General features: G+C 33.9%; 1 protein-coding gene across 1 annotated transcript in view; it reads right to left on the reverse strand.

Moving 5' to 3' along the window:
• LOC100375013 (ER degradation-enhancing alpha-mannosidase-like protein 2) overlaps positions 1–27,965 on the reverse strand; it is a 198,572-nt gene that overhangs the window by 57,264 nt on the left and 113,343 nt on the right. The window contains exons 3-5 of the mRNA XM_085500032.1: positions 27,277–27,422; positions 21,848–21,973; positions 13,321–13,532 (exon numbers count right to left, since the gene is read on the reverse strand). Of these exons, the coding sequence (XP_085356158.1) occupies positions 13,321–13,532; positions 21,848–21,973; positions 27,277–27,422 (484 nt within the window). The remainder of the gene's footprint in view (positions 1–13,320; positions 13,533–21,847; positions 21,974–27,276; positions 27,423–27,965) is intronic.

The following is a 27,965-nucleotide window of genomic DNA, read 5'->3' on the forward strand; positions in this document are numbered from 1 at the left end:
GTTCCATGTTGTAAAAGGATCAGCAGGAAATTTACTGGGTTATTATACAGCAACACAGCTTGGTTTACTACACATAGTAAATTCACTTTCTACATGTACCAGTGATAGTTTGATTGAGGAGTATGCAGACAGATTTGAAGGTATTGGCAAGATGCGAGATACAAAAGCAATTTTGCATATTAACACATCAGTCAAACCAGTTGCACAGCAGCATCGGCGAGTGCCATTCCATGTACGTGAGCAAGTTGAAGCAGAGATAAATAAGCTAGAGCAGTTAGACATAATAGAGAAGGCAGATGGAGCCACTCCGTGGGTATCTCCCATAGTAATAGTACCTAAAAAGACAGGAATCAGAGTATGTGTTGACATGAGAGCTGCCAATCAAGCTATAGAAAGGGAGAGACATCCCATGCCAACAATAGAAGACCTGATTGTGGATCTAAATGGTGCAACGGTGTTCAGCAAGATTGATCTAAACCAAGGTTACCATCAGGTTGAGCTGGACACAAAATCAAGGCATATAACTACGTTTGCTACTCATATGGGTTTATACAGATACAAGAGACTGAGTTTCGGAATAAACTCTGCTGCTGAAATATTTCAGAAAGCAGTATCAGACATGATACAAGGTATACGTGGTGCTAGAAATCTTTCAGATGACATTATCATATATGGTAAGACACAACAGGAACATGATGAAATGCTAAGAGCAGTGTTCCAAAGGCTGCGGAAGTATAACATCACAGCTAATCAACAGAAATGTGAGTTCAGCAAGTCTTTGATTCAGTTCTATGGTCATACATTTTCCAGTGCCGGTATAATGGCGGATGATAAGAAAGTGACAGCAATAATCAATGTCAGAGCACCAGAAGATGCAACAGCTGTACGTAGTTTCCTAGGCATGGCTCAATACATTGCTCGATTTGTGCCTGATTTTGCAACTATTGCAACACCATTACGTATTCTAACTCACAAAGATACAAAGTGGGAATGGGGACCTGAGCAACAAGGATCATTCGAGAAGTTAAAAAGCCTGATGGCAAGTCACAGGGTGATGAAATACTTTGATCCAAGGCTGAAAACAGAGCTGTTAGTAGATGCAAGCCCAACAGGCCTTGGTGCAGTTTTAACACAAGTAAATGAGACCAGAGATACTTGTAATATCATTGCATATGCAAGTCGTGCACTGACAGATACAGAGTCACGGTACAGCCAGACAGAGCGAGAAGCCCTTGCAGTTATATGGGCTTGTGAACATTTTCACATTTATGTATTTGGTTCAGAATTCAAGGTGATAACCGACCATAAGCCATTAGAAGGCATGTTCAATAAGTCTAATTCTAAATTAACAGCCAGACTTGAAAGACTAAGTTTGCGTCTTCAACCGTATCAAGTAGTTCTTGAGTATCAACCAGGTGAATCCAACCCTGCTGATTACATGAGTCGACATCCTGACCAGGTAAACCACTGTAAAGACCATATTTCACGTATTGATACATACATAAATTTTATAATTGAGAATGCGATACCCCCTGCTATGACAATGGCTGAAATTAAGCAAGCAACATCGGAAGATGAAATCTTACAGAAAATAATGGAAGTTATTAACACACAAAAGTGGTATGATTTGCATCATGATGTTGTACAATACAAAGCAGTCAAAGACGAACTGTCAACAGCCAATGGAGTTGTGTTACGTGGAAACAGAATTGTGGTTCCAAAGAAATTGCAACAGAAAGCCATATGTTTAGCTCATGTCGGTCATCAAGGTGTTGTAAAAACGAAAAAGTTGCTGAGAGAAACTCTTTGGTTTCCAGGTATTGACAGAATGGTGGAAGAAACAGTAACCAGGTGCATACCATGTCAAGCATCAACACATGGACCAAAACCTACTATCGAGCCATTAAAAATGTCTACACTGCCAAATGGTCCTTGGCAAGAGGTCTCAGCAGATTTCTGTGGTCCATTCCCAAATGGTAAATATTTGTTGGTAGTCATCGATGACTACAGTAGATACCCAGAGGTAGAAATTTGTAATTCTACATCTGCAGAAGCAGCTATCCCGCACTTCGATGCAATCTTTGCCAGACAAGGTATACCGGACATTGTTAAAACTGATAATGGCCCGCCATATAATGGAGATGAGTTTAAACGCTTTTCTAAATATGTTGGATTTAGACATAGAAAAATAACACCATTGTGGCCAAAAGCTAATGGAGAAGCCGAGAGGATGATGCAAACGCTGGAAAAAGCAGTCCGTGCAGCCAAGCTAGAAGGCAAAAGCTGGTGCCAAGGACTTTTTCAATTTCTGCGTCAGTATAGAGCTACACCACATTCAACTACAGGCATTTCTCCATTCAAAGCTTTGAATAGTAGAAAAATGAAAACAACCCTACCTCAGATATATAATAATAAACCTGATAGGAAAATTCAAGCAAGTGATGCAAAGAGAAAATTATGCATGAAGAAGTATGCAGACACACGCAACCATGCTAAAGCATCAGATTTAGGCATCGGAGACCGAGTCCTTGTAAAACAACAAAAGAGAAATAAAATGTCAACTCCATTCAATCCTGAGCCATATGAAGTTGTGAGTAAGAAAGGCAGTATGACCACCGTCCAGAGAGGAAATCATGAGATCACCAGAAATGCTTCATTCTTTAAGAGAATTCCTCATGAAAATAATGTAGAAACTAATCAAACAATATCGGACAATCTTCAAATATTAGACAATCCTCAAACATAAACAAATCCACCAGAATCGATACGTAGATCCAAGAGAGAAAGACAAAAACCAAGTTATCTTCAAGACTACATAACTTAGTTTCTAAAACATGTCATACTTTCGTGATTTGGGCAAAATAATCCGAAAATAATGGCATTTGAGTAGAAGGACGTCGATCCCTTCACTCACAATTGAAACGATTTTGAAGTTAGTGTTATGTAATTTCTTTTGTTTTATTGAGTGAACATATGCCTATGTTTTAAAAAAATTGTAAGTTCAAGTTCATACTTTCATAAATATTGTTCGTTCTTTGACTTTGATATTCACAATATCAACAATTACAATTTGAAGACTTTTAAATATTGATAAGTTATATTTGTTATACATGCTTTCGTGAGTTTCCTTGTTTATCTAAAAGAGAGGAGAGATGTAGTATTCTACTTCTGTATTATTGTGACCTTTGACCTAGTCTTGTCTTGTAATTAATTATGTGGGCATGCTCAGTAGCACCTAGCAACCAGGGTTCAGTCATCAGTTGGTTAAATAAACAAACCAGTCCTTTCCCTCAGATAAACTGTCTCATAATTATTCTTTAAGAACATTACAGTTCCAAATAAAATATCCTATCCTATCCTATCCTATGCAACCAAAAATACTTACTGAAAGTAGAATTCACAGACAATCATACACAGAAGGCAATAGAAGATGAATTGCACTTTGTTATGATATGCTCACAATATAAATTAATACACCAACAAAGAGAATAGATTTCCACAAGAAACACAGGATGATCTCTGGAAATTTAATTTCTTGATGACTTGTTAGGCAAATATATTCATAACTCAAGAAATGAAAATGCCATCTGATAAGTAAAACTTGCTTTATCTTATTAACAACTTTCTTTCTTCTTATAGTAGTAGTTATCACAACTAATCTTTATTGCTATTAACTGATAGATACCTTTTATTTCTAATCAAGTTATTACCCATGTTAATTTGGGAAAATGAGAGCAACATGGCTCTTGCTGCACTGGGCCTAGAAGTCCCTTTCCCAGGGCAACATGTACAACATATGGTTTGGTATAACCAGTGGTACCTGATTAAAAACAGTAACACAGGGAAGATGAATAGGGAAATTAATAATGTAACAAACTTTCATGATCAAATATGTGAGGAACTATATTTAATAAGAAATAATATTTTTAAAAAGGAAATTGATACAAACTCTCCAGTAATTAACACTATAGATACAAGTAACCTGTAGAATGCTGTGTGGGTAATATTTTTTTATATTGATTTTTGTTGCATTTGCAGCAAATAGTTACCAAACAATGAGAAATCTATAGGATTGGATATACCTCTCAGCTGGCTTCACATGCATAGTTCAAGCCTGTCTAACCGGTGCTTACACCAGGATTTAGTTACAGCACCTAGGCGGTATGTGGTTACAGCTTAATGTTCGAGTAATCGCAAGAAATTGACATGACAATAGAAATTCATTAAAGACTGGCACTCCCATGCAATTAACAGCGAGTGAAATTCCTGGGATTGAAACATATATTTTGAAGTCACCGATGTAGCCAACGAATAACTGCAAGTTGACATAAAGACGAGGTAGTTTATTTAATCAGTGCTCAACTAGAGGCTGAAATTATAATTAATTTGTTTATTTCAATTTCTCCTGACGTCAAATAGAATACACTGGTGGAACACTGTAGTAACTGTGGGTGAAAGGATGTTTTGGGGTGTAGTTTACATTGTATATGGAGTGGTAGGGTCGGGTGTAATTTGTTCATTTCCAACTCTTATGAAGTCACGTAGAATTTCACTTAATTTATTTTTGCTGACATGTTTTCATGTTGCATTACATGTGAATCTACTTTTCACTGCGCTGTGTCTCAATAGAGTATGAGGGGAAATGGCATTTTCACTGGAATTTATTTATCAGGGGAAAAATGTTTTATGTATTATGACAGATACCCTCCCCGTGGCTTTCATTGCGTATGGAAGTTATTTTCACGAGTGATGCGGTGTATCCTGCTGCCGTACTTTCACGAGCGAAGCCACGGGGAGGGTGTGGGATTCTGTTATTATACATAGGTCCCGTATTTGATTATTCCATATTAAAAAAAGAACGTGCAAAAAACCGGGATAGAAATTTAGGTCGGGGAACCCAATTGCCCATTAATATGCTCCAAGACAGTGCTGCGACCTAGCAACGCTTGTCAGTGTAGAACGCGTGTCGCTGTACGTGTGAAAATAAAATAATCAGACGTCTAATTTGAGTCATTGTCCGAATAAATAACTCGTGGATGTTTAAGCGCGGTGGTCGTAGCGCAGCGCGTGTTCGAATTTCATGTAAATAAACAATGTATTTTACACGCGTTACATACGTCGCTATGAGTCCCATATCGAACAGGACGCGACACAACGACTGTCGCCCTTTAGTTGGGACCACGACCGAACCAGAACTTAAACTGGGCGACTACGATACACGGTTTATGTTGAAGTTAAAAGTTCCTCCACAGATCTGTGCATTGGCAAACATGCCGTGCAACTGCGGTACTCCACTGACGGAATGACTTTTGTTGACATCGGTCGTCCCTGACTTGTGAGCTGCACACTACAACTTCGTTTGTAATGTTGCTTGCTGGTCGTGGATAGACTGAGTCTTGGTTACCGGTTAAATGTTGCTCATTTGGCGTTGGTAATCTTTATTTGGAAATGAGTAACGCCGCAAAGTCGCCAGCAGAAACCTCATGGTATATCGATGTTGATGGTTGCGGCTGCATATTAACCGGAGATTTTACTGCGGGTCCAGGCTGCGGGTGGATCTTCCGAGAGTCCTTCAAGATTTATAAAACCCAGTTTCCAGGTGGTCAACAAACATTAAGTTCTCCCAATCCTAGTATTCTATGTAATGTACATCTAACATGCCGAAAATGCTGGTGAACGATTTGAACCCGACAAAAATAGCAGACGGAAATGTGTTTACAAAATAAAAATAGTGATTACTTGAAATAGATACCAGGAAGGGGAGGGGGTAAAAGAAAAGTTATATAACATTTTATTATTCAATAATTTATTAAAATACATAAGTTTGTCCAACTCCCTGTGATACAACACCTCAGACATAACTCATTGTAATCGGCTTGAGTGTGGGCAAAAAGTTACTATTTGAATTTTTGATATCTTTTTTCATTAATGAGAAAGTTGACCCCGAAGTTAGAGTAACTGTTCAGCAGGAATGGCTTTTTAACTTTTCTGTGATTTTTTTTGGCTTGGCTGATTTTGTTCATACTTGACAGGCAGGTCGTACCATCACTAATTGGAAAAACAATTCTGACCTGCCGCTACCATGGCAACAGCCAAAATCTGTTTTTTGAATACTTTCGCCCCAAATGTATTACCTCCTACCAGTCTTGTAATAGCAGTGTCTAAATGATCATGTCTTTTATTCTGGCTACGTTGCGCACTGGTAAGAGATCACCGGCGCCGACATTGTTAACACGTAATCCCAACGCAGCTTTGAACTTTGAATAAAATGTAAATGCTGCCTCCAATCTAGAAAATACTATCGCAAAACGGTTGGAAATAATACATTTAATGGCTGAATACGTCCTAACAATAAAATAAAGTGACTTCTAAAGACTGAATAATATTTTGCGAACCTCGTATAAGGTGCCCGGTTTTAGTTATAAACAGACGTTAGCTTCACGTTCATGTCCTACCATGATAACAGCCGAAAACATATTGCTTTTTTTTACCGGTTTGTTTTCATTGGCAACCGAAGTATTTTTATTTTGTAAACAAATTGAGAGAACATGATGTATGTTGACTGATTTTTATCATAGTACGAAGTACCAGGAGGTTACTCAGTTCCAAATAAAGATTACCAACGTCAAATGAGCAACATTTGACTGGTAATCAAGATTCATTTAATCCATGACTAACAAGCAACATCACAAGCCAAGTTGTAGCATGCAGTACTAGTAAGTCATCCCGTCAGTGGAGTACCGCAGTAGCACGGCATGTTTGCCATCAGCATTGTATTCAAACGAATCACGTGGTGTGCCGTTCTCGTTCAAACCAGGGATTCGATCAATAGGGGAGTTCCAGTAAAAAAAACACATTGCAAATCATGCAAGTTCAACATTTTCAAACCAATATACTAAAACAGAAATGCTCAGAGATGCAAAAGAAGGATAGATATTACTTTTCACTACACACATCTCTGTTGATACTATCCGTCACATATTCTACTCCCAATTACTCCTGCGTAAAATGGACTAGCCTCTTTTCAAGTTGACATTCAGAGTAAAATCATGTGACAGGCTGTTAAAATTGGCTGTTGCATACTCTTTCGCCGGTCTGGAAAATGTGTTTAATTAGCTTTCATTCAAGCAACAATGCAGATTTCCCAGTGGGAGTGAAACTATTCGACTCTGCCACTAAAAAATAGGGGTGTTTTCAGCAAAAAACGAACAACCCTGGAATGCACACAACATACTGAATTTCGGAACAAATCGTGCATTACTTACAGCAGCAGAATACCACAGAAATGTCAGACGAAACATGAAAACACTATATATTGTATTTCAGCCTGAACCCTCTATATTGCAATTCAAGGAATTAACCCCATATGTGCATCCATTTCCCACCTTGGTATCACCCACTCCTGAAAACAAACTCTTAATACCACGCTGAAGCGTTTGGTAATAACAAAAGACGATGTTCTAAAAGCAATACAATCGACCAAATCTGGAAAAGCTTGTGGTCCTGATGAAATCGTCAATGAATTTATTAGGAATAGTGGCGATACAATAACCCAGACATTAATGCTACTTTTTAAGTTCTTTCTAAAAGAAAGCAAAATTCCTGATGGCTGGAAAGAGGGTGTTGTAAAACCAATCCACAAAAAGGGTGATACAAAAGACCTCAACAACTACAGAGGTATCACTCTAAATTCCTGTGTTTCAAAAATTTACAGTAAGGTTATTGAAACAAAGTTAAAAAAATTTGTTGAAGAAAATAACATCCTGGGAGAAATTCAAGGAGGTTTTAGGGAAGTTAATAGGAGATGTCAGGATCATGTGTTTACACTCAAAGGTATAGCGTCCGGGAAATAGAGTAAGAAATCTACTTATGTAGCATTTCTTGATTTCTCAAAAGCGCTTGATAGAGTTTGGAGGGATGGTTTGCGAGTATCCTTGTGGAAAGCAGGAATACACGGACAATTATGGAATATTATAGATGACATGTACTAGAATGTTTTTAATAAGGTCAATTTTAATGATATTGAGACTGAATATTTTGAAACCAGTGAAGGTGTAAAACAAGGATGCGTTTTAAGCCCCCTACTCTTCTCAATTTATATAAATGAATTTGCAAAAATGTTATTTGAATCAAAACTAGGGGTGAGGATAGGAACTCAAATAATTCCAGGACTTTTTTGGGCAGATGATGTAGCTTTAATAGCAAATGATGCAAGTGAACTTCAAAATATGCTTGATATAGCAGCTCAGTTCGCTAGTAAATTGAAACTTAGTTATAACCAATCCAAGTCACAGATAATGTATTTTGGCAAGAAACTCCACAAAAAGAACACAATTTGGAAACTAGGAAACTTGACATTAAAAGAAAGTAAAACGTACAAATATTTAGGCATAACCATATCAAAAACACTGAATGATCATACACAATTTACTGAAGTTTATAAAAAAGGAATGACAATCTTAGCATATAGCAAATCAATAATTACCGGTAACCAACACAACAGTTTTAATCGATTTGAGTACGATGATGTGTTATGGCATAGCATAATCATGCCATCAATGAATTATTGGTGTAGAATATGGTTTCAGGATAGCAGAGAGTTTAAAAAGAAATTACAAAGTATTCAGTACCAATTTGGGAAATTTTTATTCAAAGTAAACAGAAATGTGGCAGGACCTGCAGTGTTGGGGGACTTAGGATGGGAAGACTTGAATTACATCCAAGATAAAGTGTGGATTCAATACCTGGATAGACTTCAGAAAATGAAAAACAATAGATGGACTAAATTAGTTTTTAAAGAAATGAATACTCAGTATAAAAACAAAGTTAAACTGGCTTGGAATTGGCCTAAATATGTGGAAAACATTCTAGTGACTAATGGCATGGATCATATCGATGGAAATGAAATACCCCAAAATCCAAAATGGATAAGAAGTTTTATCAAAATCAGTAAAGAAAATGAAATAAACATGTTTACACAAAATTTAGAAAAGATGAAATCATTAAAACACTACTGTTGGATTAAAAGAAACATTAAAAAAGAAAATTACATAATGGATCCTTATGATCATCATGGTATCTCCCTTGTCTTTAAAACTAAGTCAAACTCTTTAGATCTTGAAGGTAACAAAATGGGATGGAAAAACAAGACATGAAATGTCACAGTCCCCGTTATTTGATTATAAAATACAGGTAGTACAAGGAACATCTGCAAACAGGTGAATAAATATTTTGTACTCTTTGTGGGTACAACTCATCATCAAGTGATTTCCCATAATCTAGTTTTGTACTGACAACTAAAAACTTCCACTGACCCATGTTCAGAATCTCAGAGTACACAAGTGCAACAAAACTACACTGTATTTGTCATACATGTATACTTGCTCGAGAAACTGCATTCATAAATCTGAGTGAACCTTGATGTACATGACTTTGTTAATCAGGTCTTAGTATATTACCAAGACCTGGGTTTGTTTCAACATCACCACTGGGCATCAGAATCATTCTCATGTTGTCAAATACAATTTGTTAACACAGTAAGGTTTATTATTTAAAATGTATTCATTGTACATAGAACAACATCTGTTAATTTAAACAATTGTAAAAGCTATGTTTTCAGAGCAAGTACATGTAATAATTAAGAAAGCCAGTAGTGATAAAGGTTGGTCTGCTCATAACCTTCAATGGAGAAGTAACAATAATTGTTCGAAGTCTTTTTAGTGCAGTGATATTATTGCATTTCAATCATTATTAATGGGTATAAAATACTGTAAACCATTTAATTTTCACTTCTAGATATATTCAGGATTTTATGAAATTTGTGTACAACATTTCAATAAAGTCCCTGACACGCCATGTTGTAGGAACCCAGAAAAAATTGCCTTGCGAAATTGAAGCAGTTCACAGCACCACTGTAAAAAAAAAAAAAAAGAGTTTAAGACATATGAACCAATCTGAGTGGTTCTAGAGATTAGTATCACAAGATTTTACTCTCCGTGATTCAATATCAGCCCTATGTATAACGCTGTGTTGATCAGGCGAACTAATTGACAATGGCCCTACAGGTATCGCTATGCAATCACAGTAGTTTTGTATTCTTCTTGCATTTCGACCATGGAAAAATATTTGTTTTTGAGAGTGGCCGAGTTATTAGAAGAAAAACAGAAACTATTTTTTTTAGTATAAATTCTAGTAACTGAAATGCAGGATTGAAAAAGAACAAAAAAATACACAAGATTGATAAACCTTCAGCGAGCACTCCTGAAATTTCAGATCATTGGTACCATGTTGTTGGATACATTCAATAACCTGATACATAAAACCACATTTTTTATTGCTCAATCACTTTACCCTGTATGGCACAAGATGTTCCTGGATTTTTGTATTCAGTTTTCCATTTCAACCACCATCATCACTTAGTAAGCTGAGATCGCGCATTGGGATACTGACTGTGCATAAATGCGCAGTGTAGTGCCACCAGAAGACAGATTGTTTGAGAATATTTTGCACCATTACACCATTTCAAATATTATATTAATTCACAGACAACAAAATAAAGATTTTCAATAACATACAAGTTTTCCCACAAATGATGATTGTATGGCAATTACATGCCTTTGCCAGTTTTACTCTGGAAGAAGTTAGAAACAGATAACAGAAAGGAGCTACATGGCTACATCTTTTTTTTTTTATTTTTAATCAAGCATGATTTTTAAATTTTTTTTTACAAATGTCTATTTCAGAAACAAAAACAATAAATGTGTAGGTAGGCATTTTAACAATTGCACAATTAATATCAGATGAAAACGTCATTACCGATATAAATCATTCTGTTCAAACAATTAAAAATAAGATCACATTTAATTTAGTCAGTTTTCATAATAAAATACATAATAACATGTATTTATAAATTTGAATAAGGTTCAACAGCCTTTTCATTTAGTGCCAGTTTATACACCATAAAACCTCTGGTTTAGGTGTCACACTCAGAGAAGAGTGAAAAACCTTTGGTTCATAGGCACCGCGAAATGTTGGAATTGAATCCCCCCCCCCCCAAATCACATAATGTAGTATGCATTATTTTTTTATAATTTTGTTGATAACGAAGAGTATTTAAAGTATGTTCTAAAAGAAGTTTCAAATAAATACAAACACGAATACATTGCTTAGTGGTTAGTACCGGTAGCAAATGATCACGGTAGCACAATCTGGTCATTCTGTGTTTCGCAAGTGAATAACTTACTTGTTTTCGAAGTATTGCAATTGTTGATTATTATTCAGTAATGATTATAATAACGCACAAAAAATTAATTCGTTGAATTTTTATGAATTTGAAGTAATATTCAACTTAGTTTCATCGTAAACAAATGATTTCGGTCAAATGTAAATGCTACGATTCAATATCCGCCATGTTTCCATTTACACGTGGGCTCATTTAAATATGTTAATACGGTTCAGTGACCTCGTGGTGAACGCAACACAGTACTGTAGAGATTCACCGATGTTGTAGCAAGATCTTTATGCTATTTTGACTGGGAAAACGTCATGATTTTTTTTTTTATTCCAAAAATTAGTTGTTTAAAAAATAACCTGAGCATTCAAAGAATAATTAAACATTGTTCACAGAAATAACACAGCTCATTGTCGAAACGAAGCTTACGCATTCAGGCTATTCACAATAAACATCATACTCTTGAATAGGTGTCGATGACTACGGTAAAATATAAATTAGACTCTTTTAGGCGTCAGGAGTGAATGAAATATCCAAAATATTAAAAAGAAAACTGCCGAAAAAACGCCGGGCGATTTCATGGTCCATTGCAGACTACTCGACCGACCGTCCATACACGTGTTGTCACTATACAACCGCCATGTTGAATCGCAGGAGATCGGCAAAATCTTCATTACAACTAACAGTTTAATGCTCAAAACATAAAAATACGAATATAATCATAGGCAACCTACTATTATATAATGAATAAGTTGATCGACACAGGGACACCCCCCCCCCCTGAGTTGTGGATATTTCGGAAAACGCGACACAAGCAAAAGACCGGATATCAATTTAGTTGAAAGCTGTCCCCATGTACAATAATTTGACAGTTTACACAAGAATATAAAGCTGGCAATCATCATAATATTGACGTCCGTACGTCACGGAATGTACACCAATCGTACTCCAATAAACATTCAATTTTGCTGAAACTGGAGAACTTACCTTTGCAAACACGTTTCTTATGCCGCCTTCTTGAAGTTCTTGAAATCAAATAAGGTTACTAGTTCTTCTAGTAACTAGTGAATGAGACCACTGAGCCGAACAGAATACATGTATAAACAGTACTATAATAAATTGCACGCAATGGAGAAATCACGTGCCGTAATAACAGCAGCGTTACTCACAGATCTAATCTACTGTAAAATATTTTATTTCAGCTGGAATTATCATTCGCTGAAAAGACTTTTTCTAGGTGTTTTGTATTGAATTTATTTTCATTGATTTTTGACAAGTTGACTGTAAAATATAAGAAAAGGGTATATTCGCTGGATTTTATTTTAACTGAAACATTCCTTCAGCGAAAATAGCAAAAAAATGTTGCAAGCAAAAATAAAGTATTTTACAGTAATTAATTTATTCTGAGCATGCGCAGACGTTTTGTCAATGTTGCCGGGAGAGGTAATTTTTGATGAAAATCGTGAAAAAGACCCACTTGGGATTTTCAGATCTGGAAAAAAAATTACGTGCATACTCAGCAGAGACTTGTTCATCAACCTACCAAGTTTCACTGATACCTGCTGTAGAATTTCTGAGAAAATGTTGGAGACGGAAAAATGGACATAACCTGAATTATAAAGTCCCCTTTTCAGGCTGCGCCTGAACGGGGACTAATTACAGGGGTAATGGAATTTGTGCAGTCTGCAATCAGGGCAATGAAGACATTTACCACTTTCTTTATATTTGTACGTCATCTAATCATATTAGAAAGGAATTTTATTTAGCATTAGAAACCTCACTGAGAAACAATGTTGAATCTTCATCACTAATGAATAGTTTTCTTTCAGGGGGGTTGAATTATAGGTTCAATTTCCTTTTTGGTGATACACTATGGAACATAAATGAAAATGTGGGAAATACCTCATCAGCTTTAATTAGGAAATATGTAACTGATTTATGGCAATATAGAAAAGAAATGATAAATGTAATTTTTTATTTATGTATTACTGTTTTCATGCTGCCGATACAAAGGTTGAATAAACATTATTATTATTATTATACGTGAAAAAAAATAAATAGGAAAAAAAGTTTTGTTATTAGAGACTCACCAAACCAATTTCTGATCTTGTGGTCCACAATGACTGTAGTGCCTTCATTGCAATATTTTCGTATACTGGATTCCCAGTAAGTCGACTCAAAGTGCCAAATTCTATGATAAATGTACCAACTCCAGCAGTACAGGTAATTGGTGTTTCATTCTCAGGAACTCCAAACTGCAAGTTGACCGTACCATATGGCATACCAGTGGGCGTGTTAAAAGCTAAAAAACAAAATAACATAATATTTGAAACTACCGGTATATACACAAGTGAGTTGATGTAACAGTCAATTACATTGTAGAAACCACGATGTGAGCTTTTATGATGGACGGTTATCATTAGAACAAATTGCTACATTTTCTTTTAACATATTTATTATGCTGTTGCTCATATAATTCCTAAAATAAAGTAAAATCACCGAAATATTTGGCACCAAGAAATTCATCAACCACCCATGAAAATGATGATTTTTGCACCATTTACCATTGGTTTCTATGGTAACATTTTTATTCATTTGCATATGGTGAACCAATACATCAATCTAAACTGCCTGAAATTTGAAATATTTTGAAATAAGAAAAACGTAAATACAGTTATTTTTAATATTTGTTTAATTTTTCATTTTGCAGAAAATAAATACATATTGGCTTTACAAAATAGAAAACTGAAAACAACAGATAAAAACAAAAAGTAAACTGAGATGTTGGCTGTAGTGGTTTGTTAATTTTATTCAATTGCCCTCTCAATGCCAATTAGCTTTTTTCGGATTTTGATTTGATATCATTAAATATGTACAGACAGAGTTGGACATAAAGTTATTATCAGTTTACATAAGTTAATTGTCTTGATTGTTTGATGAGCAGTGTTGGCGATGGTAGTTGAAGGATTCATTCATTTATCCCCAAGTGGCTCTCATTTCTGATAATGGACTTTGTCTTCGTTTAAAGCCAATTTATGTTTAATATGTTTGTTGTTTTTTAATGATGAATACAATAATTTTTCAGTATTGATTAATATATCTATTGCTATATACTGTATTTCTAAAGATGCAATACAATTATAATTATTATTATTAACCTTTTCACCACCAGACTTCCTCGCCTAAATTATTCTGCATTTTTTTCTTATATTCTACAATATTTCTTGGAATGAACCCTAATTTTGAAGCCAACAGGGAAAATCAAAGAAAGCTTAGAAAGAACTCCTGTGTGCTGAGAGTATTGAAGACACATTAAAAATTAATTCAAAATTACTTGTACATGAGATGGAAAAGCTGAAAACTAATTATGTACATCAGGTAACTAATATGAACAAATTTTAACCCAAAATTAATCAGGCCTGTCTTTTGTCCTAGAGTACTTATGTACCAAATTTTATTCAAATGTGATGATCAGTAATTGAGATATCAGTGTTAATTAATTATGTTAATTAGGTGATTAATAAACATAAATATTTACCAAAAACTAATTGGGTCTCTGCATAGTTCTAGATTCATTGAAATGTGATGATGAGTACTCTTTAAAAGTGTCATTAAATTCCAATTCGTGGTTCTTTATATATCAGTGGAACATTCATGGAACAAAATAGATAATTAATATCCACAATTATTTACCCTAAAACTAGTCAGGTCTCTGCATAGTCCTAGAAGATCTATGTAGCAAGTCTCATTGAAATATGATGATTAGTACTTGGCAAAAAGCTGAAAATTAACTAATTATGCTAATAAGGTAATTAGTATGCACAAACATTTACCCAAAAACTAATCATGGGTCTGCACAGTTCTTAAGTAACTATGTACCAAGTGTCATTGAATGATAGCAAATGCTGAAAATTAATTAATTATGCAAATTAGGTAATTAATATGTACTGATATTACCCTGAAAACTATCAGGTCTGTGCATTGTCCTATGATATCTATGTAACAAGTTTTATTGAAATGTAATGATTAGTAATTGAGATATCAGTGGAAAAGCTGAAAATTGTGCTAAGTTTCAGTCATGGAACAACTAAAAATCAGCTAATTATCATGCAAATTAGGTAATTAATATGCATCGTTTTTCACCAAAACCTAATCAAATCTGCGTATTGGCCCAGAGCATCTATGCACCAAGTTTCATCAAAAATCAATGTATTGTTCTTGAGATATCAGTGGAACAGACGGACACACATACACACATACATACAGACAAACTAACTGCAAAGACTCCCATTGTGTGCTTTGCACACAGGAGTCAATTATAGTCAATTTTCAGTTTTTACTCCAAAAATTTGGCAAATTTTGTCCCAATGTCCTGAAGGAAAGTATAGACTATAAACAAGACTATTTTGTAAATTTGTGATGAAAAGAGGAAACTGGTGGTGAAAAGGTTAAAGCCAAAATATCCACTGCATTTGCATATGGATTTCAAATGAAATGATTCAATATGATATTGTCTACATAAGAAATGCCTAGCATAATATTTTGTATTTTCTGTATTCATAATTAAATTACAATTCTGCTGCTTTTCCACAATGACTGTACACAATGGTATTTAACAAATAATAATATGATGCAAGATCTAAATTTCTGTGTGACACACAGTACATGACAAGGAGTTAAATAGCTTCCATTTAAAGAGTTTTGAGAACATTGTATGTATCTATGAATGATCTGGAATTGAAAAACTCCAAGATCTGTTGATAATGTGGTGTTATATGAAGTTAAACTAAAAATAAAGTTGATAAAATCTGGAAACACATCATAGAGATCTACGAGTCTAGATTTAATTGTGCAAATTAATTGATATGTATATATGAAAAATTACATTAAATTAGATTTTCTGGTTCAAACCCTTTGAGTGTTATTATAGATTTAAATTTTTCCACTGTTTTTGTATTGCAGTTTAATCCTTATGAAAGCAAAATCAATCTAAAGTTGATAAGGTATTTGCTTGCCAGTAATTCCAGTTATGATTATATAAATAATTGCATAAATTTTTCTATTTACTGTGAATTTTCAATTTGATTGTATATTTGTTTTTGCAGAGCCAATGATTGCCTGTTACATCATGTTTGTCATGATCAATCTGTGTTTATTCCCGGCAGATGTCTAAAAAACGATGAGACAACTGTTTCCAGTTTTTCTGCGTCATAATTGCAAAGAAAAATTATATTACCACCCTCGCAACTTTAATAAAACATACTTAAAATTATTTCCACTTGGAATTAATTTTCGCTATTTTCGCCGAAGGGATGGTTCAGTTATATATTTTATATTCAAGTCATCAAAAATCAGTAAAAAAAAAAATTTCATACAAAAACACGCAAAAAGTCTTTTCAGCGAAAATTATATCCAGCCAAAAAAAGAAGTATTTAACAGTATTGCATGAATGCCTGCTATACAACAGGACCTACTGTAGTGAAGGTATTTAAAGGCACTTAAAGCGATATACAATATAACCATCAGTGTCAGGAAGCAGGGTCTTACTTGACATCTTAATGCCTGCTGTCAATTTTGTAATTTTATATTAGATTGTATTTTAGAGATTTTGTTTTATTTAGTAATTTAGTGATTGTATTTGTTATTTGTTTTTTAGTATATTGTGTTTTTGTTTTGTTTTTTATATATATATATTTCTCCTTGTACTTTGTGACCATTTTCTTTCCCTCCGGGGATTGTGTAAGAGTCAATAAGTAAATACAGTAAATACAGTTAAACCTCTGGCTTTCAGAAGAGAATCAATTTTTAGTCTCCCATTTCCCATATATGCGATTATTGTATTACATTTTACTTGATCTTTATCATTCCAGATAAAATTAAAAATTATTTGTTTCATACTTTTAATAACTGAATTAGATGTTTAAACATAAATAAATGGTGATATCCCAAATACTGTAAAATGACTAATTTTAACTGGGTTAAAATTTCGCTGATTTACCATTTCAGGCATATTAGGTGGATTTTAAATTCAAAGTTTTATCATTTAGATAATGTGTTCTATGCTATATTTTACATATTCACTGGGTTTTAATTTAGCGCATTTTCCAGTCAGCGAAATAAGCAAAATTAAAACCCTGTGATTAATTAACCCTTTTACAGTATTCGTAAAATTTGCAGACAGCACATCTGTTTTTATCTTTTTATTAAATTTAATATAAAAATTCTCATTATAATTATTTTATCTTATGTTATGTCAATGAACATAAACATAATAATAATCCATAAAAATTATTGATACAAATAATTGATTTTTTATTGGTAAAACATATGATATAATTGGCATTTATTGATAACTTTAACCGTCTGTGGGTTTCTGTGGATGCTGTTTCCATGTACTGATAATTCAAATTGCTGCAACAAAAAAGGTAGGATACGAGGTCAGATTGATAAAATTAAATAAATATTGGTAAGTGTATAATTTGAATTTTAAATATATATATTTTTAGATATTATTTATATAGTTCCCTAGAACAAGTCTAGTCCATGACCTTTGAAAAGAATAAACAAAATAAACAGTAAATAATAATATCAATAAATTATATATAGTACATAGTTTTGTAAATAATTGAATAGACCCAAAATCTTAAATTAAAAAAAAAAATAAACTGATTTGTTGTCTATTGTTTGGAGAAAAAAAACACTTAATCATACATAATCAAAACAGTGATAATCAACTTACAAGGGAAAAGTATAGATAAAAACATATGAAATAAAATTATAGTAGACATTTCGTCATTTCACCGATTAGGAGAGCATTTTTTTTAATTTGAATTTAAATGTGTGTCTGTTCATTACCGGTACATTTTTGATTGTGCTAGGGAGGGAATTCCAATGGTTTGTTGCAATAAATTGAATTTTTTTTCGGCATAAAGTTAGATTCATTTTGGGAATATAAAAACTATCAGCCATTGCTAGACGTGTTGCATAATTAAACCGGTCCTTCACAAATACTGCATTCAGATGAATGTACTTGGCACATGCTAGTCAACACATGCTGAAAACACTCTGACATGAGCTGAAAATGGATTCCTTGAGTCTGCACAGATAATCCTCGGCACATGTTCGTCTTAACGTTAGTGGATCAGCTTGGATTGAATGTTGGTAGAAGGTTTTCACAAAAAATAATTATTGCATATGAACTTGACAAAAATTGAAAATCCTAGTTAAATTCACAAAGTTTGATTGATTATTATTGTGAAACATGGTGCTATGCTTGCTTATAGGAATAATGCATTCTGGGTGTCCAACTACAAAATGCATTCACACATGGAATGTGGTAACTGTAAGGGGTGTATTTTTTAATGCACATTTTAGTTTTTCCCTATAATATGTTACTTGACATACCTCAGTGTTCTCTCTAGAAACAGAAGCATGGAATAATTTGCCATAACAATAATAATATGTTAATCACCACTATTGTATTAATTGTTATGCTAAATTTTGTTTATCCAAAATTAAACAGTTGGGAACTCCTACTCTATAATGTCCAGGGCAGAACTCTGTGACTTTTAAGTTTATTGATTTTTTTCATAGTGAGGTATCTGGAAACTTGCTGTAATTTTATCAAATTATCAAAGAACATGCAATATTTTGCAATTTGCTAGTATTTGTTATGGTGTATATTATTTCTACAAATCTCAATTGTCAGTTTATGGATTAAAATCTTTATCAGCACATGCAGAAAGCTGTCTAAACATGGCTAAAGGCACATTGATCTGGATAGATTTTTGTAACTACCGGGTAGAACGTTTATGATATGTTTTGCCAGGGCTGTTGATGCAATAAACATTGATAAGAGTTATTGTTTCAAGGACTGCAGTTGCACAAGAGATAACAAAGACATTGAAACGTTCGTTGAAATGTTTGTCGTGAAATTCAGGTGCATTAAATTTTTTTTTGGAGTCTCTCAAATTTGTTTTTGACCTATGTCAACCCACCAGAGTGAATTACAACACTAATATTTGTTCCCTGGGAATCTGTAATCGAATAATACAAATGGTGTCTAATTTTCGAACTGCATTTATTAACTTTACATTTACATGGCCATCTGACGCATGCGCATGCTCTCCGAAATTTGACAATAGCACAAGCCCAAATAGACTTCCTGTTCAACGCGTCTTTGATTGTAATCAATAATGTTTATGTCGCCGTAAGACACACTCCCGAACTTGACAACATTCACTCTCAGACAACAAATGAATGGAAATATCAGTTAAATCACTCAAGAAGACAGATGATTCGATTGATAGCCGGAATAGGTGTATTTAGTGTTTATTTCTAAGCAATTGTGATTCTCAATTTCCATGTGTCATATTGCTGGTATGGACGGTGACGGCTGACAGACTGTTTCGTTTCTGGAGCCTTCTTTCTATCTTTTTTTTTTCTATTCTGATGTAAAACCTGCAGCACTACGGAAAGTGACAATTCCCTTTGTTTTTAAATCTCATTTATTAGGATTTTCGTATGAAGTTATGTTATCATTATAGCAAGGAAAAATAATAATTCCTTTCGTCAAGGTTATATAATGGATTCTATGATTAATATATCATGGGTATTTTTGTAAAGTGTACCTGTGTGTATTAAAGTGTATTAGTATTAGCCATAGCGTGTATTAAATTGTTTACAAACAAGTGTCTACCCATGAGCGTTTTTAGCGTGTGTTGTTATCGTCGCTTGAGACTCAATTCCCGAGTGTGCAGAGGACAACCCTCCTGCTTTAAAATATGCACATCATTAAAATGATAAAAACCTCAAATGCAACCATGGTACACATACAAAGTAAACAGAACTATCAAGAGTGATTTTGGATTAGTTAAAAATTTGACAACATGCTGTAACATTATATCTAATTGGTGGTGGGAATTGACAAGCCAGTTTCCATAAATAAATTTTCGAAAAAAAGACTGACCTTGAAATACACCCATCATTGTTGCTTATGGAATATTTTATATTGGAATTCCTTAATTTTATTTGTTGTATTGCATTAGTGAGTTAAATTGTCAAATATTTCTCTGTCGAAGTAAGAAACTAGGGGGCAATATCAGAGTATGGGTCTTTAGGAACTCCTGACAAAGCAACTGCACAAATTATTAGGAAAAATTAACAGCTCCCAAGGATGGTATTTGCAGATTAACACCAGTTGTTAATGACACAATAAACATTAATTCTCAACTCTGATGAAAGGACTAATTACTGCGACAAAGCCCTATCCACTGTGAAAGCAACTCACCGCGAAAGCCACTCATCATGTACTACTAGTATTAATATTAAATTTAAATCTTCTAGACCTTCAGTCACGTTTCTTCTAAGAGTAACATTTTTACTCTGGTTTCCATTCTGCATGCATATAATATGATTTGCCCTCTCACAGTCTTATCCTCATTATTGGTACCAACACGTGTTCATTCAACTCGTACAATATGCAATACGTCTCATGTAACAGCATTATATCATTACTTTTCCGTTTCTACAAATCAGCTATTTTTTTCCCTTTTAAGTTGTTCCTAATTCACCTTACTGTCAGTAATAGGAGTCCAAATGCATATTCATCCATAATTTAAAATACAACACACCACACACCACATCAATAAGGCAGCCATGCACTGTCATGGTGGTGGTGCACATGGCTGAATAAAATTGAAACAAAACAATATTTTAATGCATGTACCCATGAGCCTTTGGGCCTTTAGCACGCATTGTTATCATTGTGCTTATGACTCAATTAATGTGCAGCTGATGACTCCTCAGCTAGATGCCTTTATAAATGCAGATTGTTGGCACTTGGTGTAGTAGTGACGGAATCTCAATATTATGTATAACTTTTTACAAAATGATAATCTGTTTCCATTTGTGATTGTAATGCTCATGTATGTCTATTTAATGTCTAATCGCCATGGTGATGGCTGCCATGATGCACCATCTTTACCTTCACATAACAATATCTCTTGAACCTGGTGTGGAATAAAAACTCTCCTGTCTAGATATTTAGCAAAAAGCTGTTTTTGTAGATGGCAGACTGGCTCTATAACAGCAACACACACAACGCACCATATGCACTGTTCTTCCATTCTTTTTTACCATCTTTTTTTATTTTCTACAACACCATTTTTAGCATCGACACACTGTCTTGGATTTCCTGTTAGTGGAGTGCACAGTATTACCCCAGGTAAATAAAATCTTACAATAGTTTGCTTTGGCATTACTCTTGCCCAAATCTATTGGATAATGAGTCTAATTCCTTTGTAAGTTCATTCATTTTGTTCAGCAAAACTTTAGTGTCATTTTTGAAATATACTCTGAAATATAAATAAACTCGATATTCTTTTACATAATCATAATTTTTGTTGATATTGGCCATAATTATTTTAGTTGAGAAGTTGTTGAGAAACCCCCTAAAAGATGTTTAACTCTCTTTTTTTAGACTCCATGGCTTTATGCTACACTTTTAATGGAAGCAAGATGAATCATTTTTAGGTCTTACAGCAAACCCTGGATGCACAAGTACTCATACCACAAGATATAAATGTGGCGTGACAATTATATTATTTATGGTCATACCTGGTAAAATTCTCTGTGCAACATTTTCCGCTAAATTCAACAATGGACCACTGCACGGCCAATCAGAATTAACTGCCATTCCCGCTTGCTTCGATAACAAATGTGCAGACAACAATCCACCAATCACTGAATAGTATTAAAAAAGTAGCAAGAAAAAACATAAATTATTAAACACTGACTGATTCAAGCAATTAGCAAATAAAATTTCAACAAAACATCAGACATGCTAAGTAAGAATCATACAGTCCAAAACACAAATATATTCAACTAGGGGGATAATCAGCTGAATTATGAATATTAGACTTCACCCTATGTTTAAGACAAAAAATACAAAGATTAATAGGTAGAGAGAATTTGACTATTAAAATTTGAACTAGCTGTCAACAATAAAAATATATGTTAAATTATATGTAAAAAAACATAAATGATCTGTACTTAGACATTCTCTATTAAAGCTATAAAAAATGAATATATTGTCTGAAAGCTAGAGACTACATGACAGTATACATTTTCATTATTCAACTGTCTTCATTTTTGAGTCATTTCAAAATTTTTTGTAATCAAATATCATTGAATTATATGAAATATACATAGTCTCACATACATATATTGGCCGATATATCATTTTCTTGGCTCTGATGTCGACTTCGCCGAGTAAAGCTATTCATAATTACTGGTCGTCCATCTGCCCCAGCTTTTTTCATTTTCGGTTGGTTCGAAATCTGGTATATATGTAACTCAGATTTGTTTGTTTCCTAATGATATCTTCAATTCTCTGATTTTGATGAATTTCTGTTTTTTTTGAAAACCACAAACACTGGCTAGTATCTTGAGTTATGATGCCAGGTGAATTATGAATAACAATACAATGTATATGCTAGTTAAATAGATCTACATTATAGCTATGTTTATTATAATACTATGATAAATAAAAAATAATTCAATTCCATGATTTGTGTACATAAATATTAAGTGACATATTAACATAACTGCTTTATTGACCACTACTCCATGGATTGCAGATGATTAATGTAGACTAGAATTGACTGATCACTGATCTATCTTGTTACAGTGACAATGATGGATAGCCACTAACAGACTTAAACACACTAAAAATATAAGGTACTGACTTTTGCAAGTCAGATTTGAAGAAAAACTGCCTGACGTTTACAGGGACTCTAAGCAAATGAAACTTAGACTGTCTTTGTCTTGGACAATTTCAGCTTTTCTTAATGTACATTTTGAAAACTTTTGAAGACAAGTACATATGTAATTTGCATCTAGGTGTGATTGTAACAAGGAATATAATCACATCTATTTTATATGCATAAACATGCATGTTAAGTGTAGATTATCACACCATAGAACCCATGCTGGGACTTACAGATTAATTTTAATAAAGTGCTAGGTTATGAAAATCAACACATATTGAGTTAAGTTAATTCCCTTCATAGCATGTAGCGGTTATTGCCAGGAACACTCATCTTGAACTTCTAACGCATGTGTAATCAGGTGTGAGCGAGTTCCCGATCACTCATCCTCAAATGAGATTACAGCTTCTTAATATTCAATTCACATCTAAACAAACTTTATGAATTGATATGGAGGACTCATTCATCAGTGAACTTTCTTTGAAACAACTTCTAGCTGTCCTGCCTTTTTACACATGACCATCATGCAATTTCATATACTGATGCAAAAGTTTAATATGCACTGCCATAACCACTGAACAATATCTCTCTTTTAAAAGAGAGACCAACATCCATTATCCAAAAATTAAATAATCCATCACCTAGCTTCACCAATAACCTACCTTTCAACCTCTAACTACTGTCCCCTTATGAGGTCTTTAGGGTTTTTCATATGGTGGCTTCTGCGCATGCGCCAACCAAGCGCCGGTTTATGAAATAAATTATCGTCAGCAGTCCCTGAGTGCCCAACCTTATTCTCTGTCTATCACTTCTTTGACTTAGCCTAGTTTTGACAGTTCATTTAAGTTATTTATTTATGTTTAATACAGTTTTAAATGTGTCATCTTTTGTTACGTAACCTTTAGTGGCAGATTAAGCAATGTAATCTTTCCCCTCACTACCAGCTGTATAGCAACCAGCTTGTTTATTGGTATAGACAATTTCAAGCCAATGCCAAGACAGGAAAGATCATCAGCACCAGTGCTTGATTGTTTTTAAGCTAAACGTGTGTTTATCTTAGCTAGCGTGGCTAACACCTTGGCACTATATATTGCGGCATTACAGATTGAGAGTATTGGCTAGCTGGCTCGACACACACGGCAGGCGTTGTTTCCCCAACCCACCCTCCCTTTTTGTTTACTTTATGCTTGTAGTTTTTATAGATTTAGTTTGTAGTTACAGATTTTGAGCTTTGTAGTTTATAGTTTTTGAGGTACTTTATTACCTCACAGGGATGTATCCTTCCATATGGGGTTTTTCATATGGTGGCTTCTGCGCATGCGCCAACCAAGCGCCGGTTTATGAAATAAATTATCGTCAGCAGTCCCTGACTGCCCAACCTTATTCTCTGTCTATCGCTTCCTTGACTTAGCCTAGTTTTGACAGTTCATTTAAATAATCCATCACCAATTGCACAACTTGAGTTAACTTCTCAAGAAATTAAATCAAATTCCATGGGGAAAAATCCTGGTAGATGAAATCTAAAAATTATTCATTAAAATGGCAAATGAAAGTTTACAATCTTGGTTTTACTTTTTGATTTGTTTTTTTACGACTGATTTTCACCTCTGACATTTACATGTGGTCCCCTGGTATTATCCAGTTTAAGCTTGCTTTCACATGTATGTTTCGATGTAAGCTAAAAACAACACACAAGGGAATGTTTAGTACCGGTACTATAATAAATCAAAAAATAATCTAATTCCATGATTTGTGTAGGTGACATATCAACATAACTGCTTTAAATGACGACTAATTTGTCAGTCTATCAATTGAAATCACTGATGTATAACAACTTGTCACAGCAACCAATCTCAGCAACAGTTTTAATCATACAGAATTCATCATAAAACTAATAGAAGGAAGTTACAGCATAACATATTAATCTAAGAGCTTTCCTTTCTAGTACTTCAAGAACAAATCATAATGTGCAGTATAATACTTGTGTATTACACTTATAATAGTGTACCGTAATAATAATAGTGTAATAATACAGTTCATGATTCACTCGTCTCGAAATTAAGGCACATTTTTTTTTGAGGAATCATGTACATGTATGTCCATTCTCAATTATGCACTGGTAATCAAAGTAATTTCAGCCAATTTTGGTTATTTCTGTATTTGTTTTGAACACTTTGAATACAGAGTAAAACCACCAAATTGTCATTTACATATTGAAAATTCTTCTTCAGGACTCTAGCAGTTATTACCTTTGAGTGATTATGCTATAACATGTGTACTCAGGTGTGAATTTAGGCTTCTTAACTTTTCAGTGATAGTTGTGCAATGTTTCGTCTTGATAAACTTCAGCCAATAAGTCGACCCACTATAGAAAACTTGTTCTACATGTACGTACTAGCTTTAACATGCCTTTTCAGTCAGAAAACCTATTTTTATATAGTGACCCAAAAGCTTAAAATTTAATTCTGTTAGAGGTACATGTATAGCAGTTAATTATGGCCATCAAGGGCTTAACCTGAATTCCTATAGCATGTGTAATCAGCTGTGTAGCACTCTAACTTTAACATTGTTATTATAGCTTCTTATCAGTGCGTCCACCAATATACCAAATTCCCCTGATGGTATGAGGTTATTTTATATTGAGCCTTTACACATATAAGTAGAGGTGTAGAAAATTATCTTCATGTTGTTATATTGCACACTCTGATCTTTATTGCTTCAGTTAGAACACAACTACAGGTAGTCAAGAACAGATGAAGCTTTAACTTCTACAACTTTGATGGTCCTGGGCCCACTAGTATTCTGCTATGGATTGAAAATCCAAGCCAAGGTGAGTAATATTAAGGATTCTACCACATATCTGTATGTGTTTAGCTCAAAGATTTTTTTCATTGTAATAATGGCATATCTCTGAAACTGAACTTCTTTAAGCTTGTATGATAGTCTTTTTGCTAGAAAAATGTTGATGGCTGTAATGAAAACAATAATCAACCAATATCTATCAGACCTGTTATTTTTTTTGTCATGAGTGGAGCTGTTCATATACATGTTCATCTGTCTGTCAATAATTCTATTTTTGATTTTTTCTTGAAAACTACTGGTACAATTGTTTTGATATTTGATATGTACCTTGGGTGAGATTTCTTCATTTTGTAATAATATTTTCAATTCTCAATTTTACAGCAATTCCAGGCACTGATTTGACGCTGAAGTAGTGCTAGATATAGATAACATTCTACAATTTTTACATTTACATAAGTTGTAAGTAGAAATATAAACATCGGCTGCAAATCAGAGAAATGATTGACAGATATTGCTCACAATGTTTTCTATTTTTGATACAAAGTCAGATGCCCCCAGACTTTGTGGCACATCTGTCTTTCATTCACTTTCATTCAACAAAACTACTCGAAGACGGTGTTTGTACGGCAGTACCACTTTATGAGCCCCTCGCAAATTGAAGTAGGAAACTAAGTTGAGAGCCTCGGTCGTTTATTGGAGGAGAAATTCAAAACTAACATACTGCCACTTTTATGGGCGGAGCTTCCTTCTGGTGCTCTTCAAATTGCAGACATTCTGTCTGCATTATTTGGAACAACTTCTGTAATTGTGAAAACAAAGTGTGTAACCTATTGTAGTAACTACTTTGGCATCAAATCAGTGCCTGGAATTGCTGTATGTGAAAAATGGTCAGAAATGCTATTCTCAACATTGTCTTGAAAACTGCCGGCTCAACTGTATTGATACTTAGCATGTACTTACATGTATAGTTGAGATATGGCAAGAACAAGTTTTGGCTCTAGATTTTTAACGTTTTTAAGTTGCTATTTTATTGCTTCTAATTTTTATGTTTTGTAACCATTATGCAAATAAAATATTATGTACCGGTAGCTGATTTTATATTGTTAAAGGACCATTGTCACCATGCTACATATTTAGTTATTGTTGCACAGATCAACATAGGTCCCTCCTGGGATGGATGGAACACATTGAACGGCTCTAAATCAGTGCACACAATGATCAGATCAAAACTCAGCACATTAATTGAGTACGGGGAAAATAACTGTTTATCAACACAAATCTCAAAGTGTGCCATTATGCCTACCGCTCTTTAATAAAAAAAATATTAATAAAAAAAATATATATTTTTTTTTTTATAACTTAGTTTCACACAATGTATTTGGCTTTAGAGTCACTATTATATTAATTGGTCAGACAAGTGAGACTCAGCGGGAAAAGTGCAACTACAAGGATAGAGTACGAAAATTAAAAACTCACCTCTAATGTTTGTTTCAAAAACTGACACCTCAATATCACTGTCAAAAGTTAAATCATCAATTAACAGTTTTACAACACGCTGAAATTCCGTGTAATTGCCCATTATGGCAAGCGTATCCAAAGCATCAATCAGAGTTAGTGAGTAACTGAAAAAAATATAGTTTATGAATAAATTATAATGCTAATTATTATGCAAATTAGCCACTATCCTGGGGAGGACAATAGTATACGGTATTTATCAGTAGTCACCTTTTACAGATTGAATCAGTATACTGTAAAACCATTTATTGTTACTATTTTGATATTTAGAACAATTTCACTCGGTTTTAAGTTCACAAAGTTGCAGGGAAACAATGAGTTCTATTGTTATTTTACATGTTCACATTCACTCATCACTGAAAGAAGGCAAAATTAAAAACCAGCAAATACTTAATGCATTTACAGTAATAAGAATTTAATGCTATATATATTAACCCTTCAGTGCCATTGTCATATTTGGCACCAGCAACAAAATTATGGTGTACAGTCTGCTCCTTCCGCACATAAAATATTGATAAGAATAAACAAAACTTTCGATCAAAAACTAGTGAAAATTTAAACTGAATTTTGGGCTGGAAAATATGTGGCAGCCAAAGGGTTAATAAACTATGCATCAATCATATTGCTCAATATATGATTTAGTCATAGTT

The sequence above is a fragment of the Saccoglossus kowalevskii genome, chromosome 6, assembly GCF_978046115.1.
Source record: "Saccoglossus kowalevskii chromosome 6, keSacKowa6.1, whole genome shotgun sequence".
NCBI lineage: Eukaryota > Metazoa > Hemichordata > Enteropneusta > Harrimaniidae > Saccoglossus > Saccoglossus kowalevskii.